Below are 12,301 nucleotides of genomic sequence, written 5' to 3' on the forward strand. Positions count from 1 at the left end.
ATAACTTATAAATCAACAAGGAAAGTTTTTATCTGAGCTCTCTTCTATGTGGCTGAACTATTAATTTATCCTATCAGGGCTATTAAATAGTCAAATACCACCTCCAGGGGAAAGCTGTTCTTTCAAGTTTCCACGACACAGTTATGTTGAGTAATTTTTTCCCAATTCATACCCAGACCTGTCAAAAAAAAAAAAAGAAAGAATCCCCTCCAACAACTGTTATTCTCACTGAAAATTACTACACGAACAAAATAGTAAATACTTCCTGTTATATTTCTTTTCTTTGTCTAAGAATTGCGAGACTGTTCTGGCAAAAGAGCATTCTATGCAGACATTCGCTTCCTCCATTTTGATGTTTTTCTTACATCAGAAAAAATTATACATTGGGATGAATCATCAAGCAGTATTCATTTTAATTTTTCATGCTGAGTTTATTCATATATGTTTTAATACATATATAGTAGATTAGTTAGTTTTACTTTTTTATCTTGCATGTAGCTGTGCATATTATGTCCTAGGCTAGTCTTATGCTTGATACATTTAATTCTACTGAAGACATTACCTTTACTAAAAACAAAGTTAATCAACGTTTAATCTATCTTGTAAGTCTTATTCTGAGTTTAACAGCTAAACATGCTAAAATAAACTGGCAATTGACCATAGTGGAAAAATTAAATTCTCTCTTCTAAGTGCAAAGCTTGACTTACAGTAGGCTGTTAACTACTTCCTTGTATGTGATAACTTTTTTGTAAAAAGAAGACAAAAAGATCCTGCTCTTCTTTCTTCTGTTATTACATTGATTGAATAATGTCAAACCTAATAGGCAGGTTTGGCTTGTGTTCACGCATAATCATATGTTGAAGATAAAATGCAATTTCAAATATTCTGAAGTGGAATATTTCTTCCTGGAAAATCAATAACCATAAGTGTAACCCACTTCTTTCCATCAGCCTCAGTCCTATATTGTCTTGCTGTTGAATAGGGGAGGAAGGACAGGCTAATCTCTGAACTGGTAACTCAACTTGGAATTTGTCATGGAAGTCAAGTAACAGGATAAGATGAGCTGGCATGCTTTCAGAAGCCTGAGCATGCTAGTTCAGGTGCATATTGGTTACAAGCAAATGACTTACCAATTACAGGCGCAAACTGAAATCTTGCACTATAGGAAGGGAAGTCCAATAGACATGGCATGGGTGTTGTGAGACAACATCTCCCTTCCCAACTGAGCCAGGATTTTCTACAAGCAGAATTAGGTCTTTAGTTATCTCTGGAGAAACTATCTGAAGCGTGCTGTTTAGTACCTCAGACCTGTTTGAATTCTTCTTCTAAGGTTATAAGGGGTTTGGTATTGTATGTCTGTTTACCAGACAGTTGTACGGTGGGATTTGATGACATGCTTATAAAATACCCTACTGTAAAAATCTCTCAGAGGAAGTGTCAATCTAATAAAGTCAAGTCCCTGCTTGAGATGGCCGGCAGTAGGAAGGGCCATCTGTTAAGATCTTGTTAAATAAGGCAGAAAATGATGTAAAAAATCTTTTGGTTCTAGGCTGGAGAAAACATCTTGCTTGAATTTGGAAATGCAACATTCATTCTCTTGAAAGTTCAAAATTTAACAAGGTCATGAATCTGTAAACAGTATTTTAGTATGAGATAAATATATAATAGAAAAACGAGATAAATATATAATCATGTCTATTTGAACCCGCCTTGAGGTATGAAAGAACTAGAAACCATAACTACATACTTTGTCATCTAGTACTGATGTCTCAGAGATTTTGCCTAACTGATCTATTTTTTTGTTTGGCGTTTGAAAAAGAGAAAGCAAATATTATAGCAAGCATTTAAAACACATCTTCCTCAGAAAACTCAGGAGTTGTCTGTGTTCCTGGGCATGCGATGGTGAAAAAGGCACTACTACTGGAAAATTTTATATGTTCTCTATATAGTTGGTAAGAAAAAGGTTTTGACTCCAGCACCATTTCATCAGAGTACTTTTTCTGTGCTCTCAAGAGTATTCCAACTGTTGTAAAGATCATTAGATTGTTATGCTTCTATCAAAAAGAGCCAATTAAAAAAAAAAATCATTATAAAAAAGGTAGATGGCCAGATTCTATTCTGCTGTAGGGCAAAATCTAGCCTTAGACGACATTTGAAGTACAGACCTACTAGTTTGGAACATAAGCCATAGCAAACTATAAAAATAAAAAAATAAAAATGAAGGAATGTTGTAGAGCAGTAAAATTGAAGAGGAGCCAACAAAAAGGATGCACAGGCCAGGAGGAAGAAAATGAAGGACAATCCAGAAGACAAAATAGTAAATAAAAGCTGTATTTACTCTGTGTAAGCCTTATACTGCTAGTTAGAAATGCTTATTGTGTAACATGCTTCCAAAGCTGAAATTTATACCCTGCATCCTTCTGAAATAGCATTAAAACACATTTGCAGTCAGAATAATGTAACAAAACAGATGGCCAATGGACTAAAATGTTATTTTATGCTATTATTTGTGGAACCTAGGTCAGTAAATTATACATATTTTCAACAATGCAAATGATTCTTTTTACTGCTTAAAAATAGACTAAGTATCTAAATTAAATTCTAAGCTACTTCATGCAGTAATTATTTACAGCCCAATCCAATTGTTTAAGGCTAGCTGGTATAAAGCCAGCCCCTCATCTTGTGTATTTGGCCATCTGTTCTGTCTTTCAGTAGCTATAATTCATCGGTACCTATGTGATTTGGGACCTGAAAGTTTTCTTATGTGGCAGTTACTGCCCTCCAACTCTGAGACAGAACCAATGTCTTTCCCTTTAGAGTTCAGAAATTACCGAAAATAAAATATAAACTTAGTGATCAATGAGTCATCAACTATGTATCATGCAGAAACAGAAGTGAATGAACGTATCTTGTCATATTTTTTTTTTTTTTTTTAAATGTGTGCTAGGGTTCAATCTAAACTGCAGTACAGCAATACTGTGCCAGCCTAAGCGGTCACACCGTTAGGTACAGTCCCACACAGAACTGCCACAGGGCACTCACAGATTTGACGATCGCTATCGATGTGCAGCCCAGTGCCAGTGTCCACTGCTCACTGCATCTGACTGCTGGAATCCAAATGCCTCTCTGTCCTGCAGGCCACTGTCGTGGGGATGGCGGCACTTCCAACCGTCAGTCCCGGGGTGGTTGTGCTGTATTTTGTGTGTTTTCTTCTTTCATTCTTTCTTTCCCTTGGTACTCTTTCCCTTGAATGGGTAATAGCTTGTTTGGAAAGTAGCCAGACCTGAAATGCTCTTACAGTTTTGTTTTTTAAAAGGAGAAATACAGAGAGGTGAGGAGAGGGCCTTAGGCAGGTGACAACGAACGCTGACACACTTCACTGCCACTATCAAGCTCTTGATTTTCAGTTCAGAAGTTCAAGTAAAATATCTTCATTCTGTGTTCATTGAACACGTTTGAATGAGATCAACAGCCAGCAGACTGAACACGAGGGCATTTAAGCCTGTCAGGAGGAAGGGCTGAAAAAGAGCTGAATCAGAAATTCCCTCTCACTTTGAGATGTTGGTGCTTCTGAGGGAACCGCGTGGTGAGTCTCTACTTGGGTAATTAGAGCCCAAAGCAACTTCCTTGACCTGCAGATTCCAAACCTGTAGAGTAGGGCACCGGTATCTCCCGTTTACTGGGCGAAATTTGAAGTTGTATGAACTTTGCGGTATTGATAAATAGGTACTGTCATCGTATGTTTTTGTAAATCTGCCTTTGGAAAACAGATTTGTTTTGCTTAGCAGTGAAGTCAGAGCAAATGACAAAATAATTTGTGGGTGACCAAAAACTCTATTTTCTCTCACCAAAATTACTTTTTTTTTATTTTAAAAAAAGCTGTACCTCAACAACTTTAGACACTTAAATAAATACAGAAATCTGGTCTGTAGTTTTTATATTTCTCATTTATTTATTCTGGTTTGTGTTCACTTCGTTAATCTATTTGTCTGCATTACCTCCAGCTGATCCAGTAGTTTCTGATACAAAGCATAGAACAGTTTATTTCATTAAGGGTTATTATTATTTTTAGAGCTAACTGCTGCAAAGCAGATGTTCGTGCCAGAAGGACTATGGAATTTCTTTGCCCAGACTAAATTCGTCTGCAGTGGTGATTTAAACAGTGTTTCTCGTGGATATTTTAAGCTGTTAAGACATGGTGCTAAGTCGCAGCAGTCCCTCACTGTTCAAAACATATTTGGTTCTGTACGTTGTCAGCCAGGGTATTTTTGTCTTCAGTTTTGTCCGAAGTATAAAAAAGCATGGTTTTCTCGTTGGAGTTTTGCTTTCTTGCTATGTAGACTGAAGCAAAATTGCTCCCCATCCAGGAGGGTAATGACAATAATTAAAAATTCAGTCGCTCTGAAGTGACAGGGAATCAGTATGAAACAGACTGAAGATTTCGGGGAGTCAGTTTCTTTCTCTTGTTTGGTGTTGTGATAATTGTACAATATGAGTTTTTCTGGTTTTACAGTTAGCACATCTCAAGACTTCCAAATTCATCAATAGTAATTAAAGTTTCAGATCAGGATATGCATGAGTAACAGAGGTGAGTGGCCAGGGTTTTCACAGAAGTTACTTCAAAATCTAAGCTGTATTTTTAAAAGTTGCCAGGCATTAGGTCTCTTGGAAATGATTTACTGGCTTTGAACAGATGCTGTGCTGTGTGTCTGCTCCTGATTGTGCAGGCAACCTGAAATGCTACAAAGTTGAGACCTTTCCTTTCCTTTCCTTTTTGTAATGTATATGCATACATGCACATGTACATATACATACAAATAAATGAATAAATATATCAAGCAACCAGCCTATAATTTATGTGGAATCAAATCCTACTTCTCAGATTTATTCGTTGGTCTCTGAGGAGTCCCATACCAATGGCTTTGTAGATAATACGTTTTGAAAGCATAATGTGTTCTGAAAGCATAACCTTTTCTCTCCTCTCCTTGGTATAGTTCAGTCAGAAGCTGCATCACTGCATACTTCCCTGCATTCCCTGGATGCTCAGAGTCCAAGACAGACTATAGTAACAGATACTGGCAAAGGAAGAACTTCCAGAGTCCTATATGACCAGTAGGAATCAGAACTGAGGAAAGGAGCCAAGTGATTTCCACTGTCACCTTCACTGTTGTTGAACTGCCCATATCTCTCCAGTTCTGCATGTTGTAGAAAATCTGTGGAAAGTGTGTTTTAATGGAACAAGAGAACAGATACTTTGTTGGGGAGAACTGGCTTTTTGTGCGATGAACTAATCTTATCTATGCACAATAATGGTAGGAGTTACAGTGGCAACCTTTGATCTGAACCTTAATTTTATCCTCTTCAAGCCAGCCGTTGGAAACAAACTGCATACTTAAAGGTGGAAAAGTATAAGGGATGAAACAGCTATCCATTGACTTTCTGGATTCATTGCTTCTGATAATATGTTCAAAGCTACAAGACTAACAAAAATATAAACAAAATGTTTCAGAGAAGTTCCATGTAGGAGATCACCTTAGATATGGTGTTTTTCAACTGAAAGTTGGAAAGAAGTTTGGTTTGTTGTTTCTGCTTTTCATTTTAAAATTGTCGTCATTAACATCTCAAAATCCCTGAATCCTAACAAGCTGTTGTTTCCTTTCTCTACATTCCCCTAGGCAATGGATTTAGATATTCCAGTGCTGGCAAGGAACATTCCTGGGAATGCAGCAATAATAAAACATAAGGAAACTGGACTGCTATTTTCAGATCCCCAGGTAAGAAAACAAATCCTTAGACCTGTCCCTTCCAAAATTTAGGTTCATTTTCCATTACATGCTTATGTCTGTTTGGAAACTTGGCTTTTACGCTCAGCAGTTTACTCAGATTCTCCTAAACCTCTAGGTGTTAGACTGCCTTTCTTGAAGCTCTGCTGTTGTCTCACATTCACTTTGCAGTTCACTAAACTTTTACTAGGTGTCAGCCTTGCTGAATGTTTGTCAAGCTTGTGCTGCTTAGAGCCTGCCATCCGAATGGGGCTCTGTTCTCATCAGCTTGTTGCACTTTTAGTTTTGAAGGTTCCATAACCAAACCCTGGAAGAGATGCTCTGCATATGTCGTATGTCCCTTCAGGTGCTAACTGAAATATGAACTCGTATTAGACAAGCAATAGCTAACTGAAAGAGAACTACGAGCCTGAAGTTTTAGATAATACTTTATCTATAATTTCTAGCAGTAAGTGTTAATATAAAGAACTATTATGTCCAAGATATTGCTTGGTCAGAGAATAATTAATGACTAAAATTAACCAAACTGTTAGAATGGAGTTTCTGTGAAGATAAGCAAGAGTGGGGAGAGAGGGAACAGTACCCATATTTAAATGCTGGAAATTTTCATTTCAGTATATTTTCCTGCATTATGGCTTTGTTGTTACATATTTGTATATATTGTGGGAGATGACTTCCAGACATAGATTACCTTAGAGTTTTTATCCAACTCAAAATTAAAAAAACCTTACTAGAATAGTCCACTTGATAATTTTGCAAAGTAAAAAATGTATCATATTTATTCACTTTGTGGAGTGTGTGATTAATGCATCCTATTGAGTTGTGTTCCAGGAAGGCAAGTTCTCTGTTCGTTTTGAAAGCTTTTTAAATAGAAAAATTCTTGCAGCTCATGGTTTGGGGGGTTGTGGGGGCTTTTTCTGGAATATTCAATGTTTCCAATAGTTTCTACAACAAAAATTCTTTGTTAACTTCTGGAATTTATTTTGTTGATGAAGTCTTCCCTCTTGCAATATCCCTTGGAAATGGGGTACTTCCAGGCACTAGGCTGAGATGTAAAGCTGTTTGTAAAATTATTTGTACATGTATCCCTGCAAAAAGCTTTTGACTTCCATATGCTTCTTCAAATCTTCAAGGATATGTGATCATGTTGAACACTCAGACTGATGGCTCTCCTTATATTAATTCTGATACATTCTGTTTCCCTCAACATGCAGGTTATATTTGGCTTGGAATTCGAATACATTATCCATACCAGACCCAATTAGCTACTTCATACATCCTTGTAAGGAGCCTCTTCTATGATCTCCAAGCATCCTGTGTTCCAAGTGTTTATTTGGAATTCAAGATCAATTAAAAATATGCTATATATGTCCTCACTTAAAGGATAGTGCGATTTTAAGAACAAAAGTATTCCCAGTGACATCAGTGACTCTGTACAAATGTCTAAGGACTTTCATATCAGAACTAGAGTCACAGGCTGTAAATATGTCTAAAACGCTATAACCTTAGTTTATATAAACCCCTTCTGTCTGAGCTCTGTTCTCTGCAACTTGCTGTGCCAAAGATCAGAACCCCCCCGATTCTGCTGCTTGTTGACCCCTTTTTGCTGTTGTTCTATCTCTGTAGTATGCAGAATCTCTTTTAAGTGAAGATGGTAACTTGCATTCCATATTAGCTGTCATACTCCTAGGTAATATTTGTGCTGGAATCACTAATGTTTGTGTAGTTAGCCTATCTTAGAAAGGAAAGTAATATCCCTGCAAAACAGCAATTGTATCTCATTTAGTAAAAGCCCTTTCATACTTCCATTGGTGTCAAATAACGTATAAACTATCAAAGTTTGCAAATGGGTCAGGAAAATACTTATTTGCAGGCTAACGGTCTAATCCCACTGCAGAGTTGTTGAAAAACTTTTTCTTGCAGAGATGAGCTCAGAATGCCAATCATCATCACTCATGGTTTTAAAGATAAAGTAACCATTTACTCTTGTTTCTTATCTCCCCAAACCATATCAAATACAGTTTTTAAAAGACTTACACAGTCTGTCAGAGGTTGAGAGTTATATTAGATCAAAGAAATGCTTTTAGGTTAGAACACTTAACCATTTCAAGGTATTCCTCATATTCTTATGATTGGAAGAAGGAATAGTCTGCCTGTGGCATTCTGCATACAGCTTTAGAAGATTCAGTCTGACAATAGGGATGGGAAAACATATATTCTGGTAAGAAGTTTTCTGGGTTTTTGTTACTCTGGTTACTTTGACATCTCAAGTATCTGGTAAACTTTTCTGCTGTACCCTCAATTGCAGCAGGTTAGTTAGGGGAAATGCTTTTAGCCATACAGAGAGATCAGTATTGTATTCAGGTGCTTGAGGAAGTCTGTCTGTGTCTTGAAGAATCTGGCCCACCAGAGATTTTTAAGAAAACGTCTTAAGAAATTTTCATTGCTAAGTTTAGTGGATCCTATCTGGTTGTGATGATACAGACTGTATCATAGGTTAAGAGTAGAAAGCATTGCTTATTTTCAAGTTGTTACTGATCTGGGGAGGGAAAACTTTACAGCATGGTTAGCTTAGATATGAGCAACTGTGTCTGAGGACAATCCTATCTTTTGAAAGCTAAATTAGAGGGGTATAAGTTGACCATTACACAATGAGAATAGTTTTAAATTGTGAATGCTGTTGGCTTTCTTCTTTTGTTCTTGCTGAAAGTGAGCTTTTGTGGTTTACAGAAAAGTAGGAAATTTTGTGCGTAATTGTAGACATCGTTAACCATTTGTACATAGGCTGAGGCATCATGACTGGAAATGGCGAAAGCCTTGCCATTCACTGAAGACATTACTCAGATGGAAACCGTTAATGGAAAAGTGAAAGCTATGAAACGTTTTGTCCTTGATACTACATCTTCTGTGCACATTACTTTAAAATGATGGTTTGATCCTTCTATACTTGAATTTACAAGTTTATGGAATATTTTATACTGAATTAATGGGACCTGAAATAAAAAAATAAGTGAGAGATAAGAATAGCCAGCAGCTTTTGGACAATGAATAGTGCAAAACCATATTAAAATGGAAGACACAAAGAGTTATTCAGTATCCTAAATTTCAAAATTCTATGTTCAGCATCTGTAAAAGTTCACAGAAGGAGCTAAATAAACAGAAGGAGGTAAATAAACTTCAAAGCCAATAAAAGAGGGGCCAAGCATAAACAGAGTTTGAGAGAGAGAGGGACCTGGAAAGACTACTGTTAGCAGAGACGACTTTTGAAGTGGTAAGAGGGAAACGCAGCTCAGCTGAGTACAGGCAGCAATACATTTTAAGGTCATTGGTCTCCTCTGCCACACATGGGTCAATGCCATTTCTACCAGGGCTTCAAGCCAGAATAGAGCCGAACTTTTTAGACCGTTGAACCTTCACACTGAATAGACTAATTTGCAATTTTTGGCAGTGCCAGCAATCACTGTTTATACTCCCCTAGAAATACTGGCCCATTGCCCTGTGAAGTACGCAGATGTGCCAGCTAACTTCTGAGCTTTGCCTGCCACTAGGTAGATCTGTCGCTATTCTGAATTTACATCTGGCGTTTGCCTTCCCTGGGGTGATTCTCTGTTGTTTAAGAATCGTGTCCTTTTATCTGGTGAAGCTGATATGAAATGGTTTAATTGCAGACTGACTTTCATTATATAAATAATATATTAACTATGCACCTTATTTTCATTATCCGTGAGCTGCAGCACCGGTGTAGTTCTTGTGGTAATTGAAAGAATATTCATTCTTTTTACTCAGTGCACTCATTTTCTAGCTTTATCTCCTAGCTACCTGTATTTCTGTGTCTCTGCAAAATATTATACAGAATTTCTTTTAGGTACTATATAGAGAAGATGACATTTTCTTTAAAGATGATTGGTCAATTTACCAGGAGAAAAATGTATTATGGATGTTGCTGTTGAAAAATGGCTGTTTGAAGTGAAGTACTACCTGTAAAAAGGACACGTGTAATATCAGTTCTGGATGTACATAAGATGATCTTCTCCCTGGTTTTTTTTGGTTGTGGCTAATTACTGAGGTTCAACTTCTACACGTAAAAAGGACACGTGTAATATCAGTTCGGGATGTACATAAGATGATCTCCCTGTTTTTTTTGGGTTGTGGCTAATTACTGAGGTTCAACTTCTACACTATGTTTTTTCTGTCATGTATACAGTAATTATACCCATTTCTGTATCTGAACAAAAAGCTTCTTAGAAACACAGATGTCCCCCAAGTAGTAAGTTAGCATGCATCTCACCACCTTCGTCTTGGCTGCTGAAGTGCATACCCTTATGTTTGATAATTGAAAAGTAATTTATTAATTTTGCCCCTCTTTCACCAAAAGTGACGCTTCCTTCGCATCTTCAACAAAATATGAGAGTAAACCAATATTTGTGGAAATACCACTTGCACAAATACTTTACAGCATAACAGCTGATAAAGAGACACGTTATCACACTATAAGTAGTTTGTATATCGTGGGCTTCTAGAAAAGAAAAATTAAACGCTCAGTTCTCAGAAAGCACTCCGAGTTCTGAATGTCTGCATGCTGCACGTGGGAGCCCATGCTTCAGCCTTACCACAAAACTACAACTGAAATACAAGTCAGTTGGAGTTAAGGGAGGCACCTGAAAAATTAAGTTATTGCTATCTAAAGCTGCGCGTCCAAAACTGAAAACAAGCTAAGCCAGCTGCTTGAAGAGCGTGAGGCAAAACCCAGATAAGTCATAGTGAATCTTCCCATTGGCTTCCAGTCAGATTGCAAGTGACTTGTAGGTGGTCACATTTGATTAGTAGAAGTAGGGATAAAGCTGAGAAGTCCTTATTCTCCGTCTTCTGGTATTTTTCCATTTGCTATTTCTCCTTCCTGCAGTTTCTCAACTTTTATGCTTTGGACTCAGTTTGGCATTTTCTTGAAATTATCCCCAGCATTAGGTATTGTAACTGTGAATAAGGATCTCATTTCTTCTATCATTTACATGTTTCCAAGTTTTTGTCCTCTATATCCACATTTTAAAAGAATGCTAATAGGACTGCCTGTCAAGAAATGTTACATTGGTGCTTCTGTTCTTAGGTAATTTACATAAATTATTTTTAAACATTACTTTAAATAAAATCCTCCACAGGAGCATAAAATTAAAGTTGGAATGTAGTTCAGTGTGAACAGTACTTATTACTGTGATTATACAGGCAATTGGATGAAGCCAGCATAAGTCATGTAAGACTTTCCCACCTTCCCTGTTCTGTATTCTTGGCAGATACGGAGGAAGGAAAAGAACATGTCTCTGAAGTTGGGAGTCCTTGCCTGTATCTGCAGTGTCTGATAGGCACAGCCTCAGGGTACTCTCCAGACCAGACTCACCTATTTTCTTTAGGGACAGTCCCACAAGCAGTCAGCAAACACCCTCTTCAGACCACATGGGTCCCAAGGAAGGAACTGAATGCACTAGATGAATTAGCACATACCTGAGTGCAAGGTAGTTGGGGATGGAAAGCTGGCTGGATGCGAAGCGTGTGGCCCTCGTGGCTCTTCCAGAGGCCGTTCTTGCAGTGCTGTGTGGACAGAGTACAGATTACAAGCAGTACTGATTGTATGTAAAGTAAGATTTTTTTTTTTAAAATGAAGATTATTCGTTAATGTGCATGTATGAAAACACCTTATTCTATTACCTAGTTACAAACCTTTCCAACAGAACTGATGTGCATCTCTGACTATTTAAATTTCATGGCAGTGATGCATATATTGATAGTTTGTCTTGTCAGTGAGAGTCAAAGCAGTGATTATAATGTGTTCAATGTGATTTCACATATCAGCGTTTCCCAGGGGTCACGTTATAGTTATGTTTTATGCATAGCCATCACTTGCATTACAACAGCAACATTGATTCTGTGGTAACCAAAGATCTGATATCTCTGTATGTATTTATATATACTGCGTACTTAGGTTTTCAAGTGTAGCTTGCTAGTTAACCTAGTGTTGATATGAACTCTGGTCTTATTTGTGATATTTTCTTTCATAGCTGACACACTGTGTAAATAATACATCTCCTTCTGCCATCCTTTTTGTCCCTCATGTCCCTATGCACTGATCTTCACTACCAATTGTGTAGTAATGTATTATCTTAATTTCCCATTGACACAATAGCTATGCACTTTTCTGAGCCGAACCGAGACACTATTTTGCAAAGATCTGAGTACATTTGTAATCAAGCTGAAGTATTGGAAGTTGTCTCTTGATAGAGAATTAGACCAGCTGCTCAGAATAGATTAGTTCAGACATCAAATCTCCTTTCACGTGTTTGAAGTTCACAATTTCTCTTCCCTAGAACTAAATTAAATGGCAGAGGAGCAGGCAAAGGAATAGTTGTATAATCTGCAAGGTCTAGTATTTTGCCCAGTAAAGTTAGAGGAAATTCATATATGGCTTTTTTGCAGAGCTTGTTGAGCTAACGCTGCTGTATCTGTAACTGCCCAGATGCAACTACTCC

The 12,301-nt window shown here is 37.4% G+C and overlaps 1 protein-coding gene across 2 annotated transcripts in view; it reads left to right on the forward strand.

Moving 5' to 3' along the window:
- Positions 1–12,301, forward strand: part of GLT1D1 (glycosyltransferase 1 domain containing 1) — a 49,425-nt gene that overhangs the window by 34,708 nt on the left and 2,416 nt on the right. For both annotated transcript variants that reach the window (XM_035898601.1, XM_035898602.1), the window contains one exon: positions 5,676–5,774. In XM_035898601.1, coding sequence (XP_035754494.1) covers positions 5,676–5,774 — 99 coding nt within the window. The remainder of the gene's footprint in view (positions 1–5,675; positions 5,775–12,301) is intronic.

Source organism: Egretta garzetta, unplaced genomic scaffold, assembly GCF_000687185.1.
Source record: "Egretta garzetta isolate BGI_Z169 unplaced genomic scaffold, ASM68718v1 scaffold447, whole genome shotgun sequence".
NCBI lineage: Eukaryota > Metazoa > Chordata > Aves > Pelecaniformes > Ardeidae > Egretta > Egretta garzetta.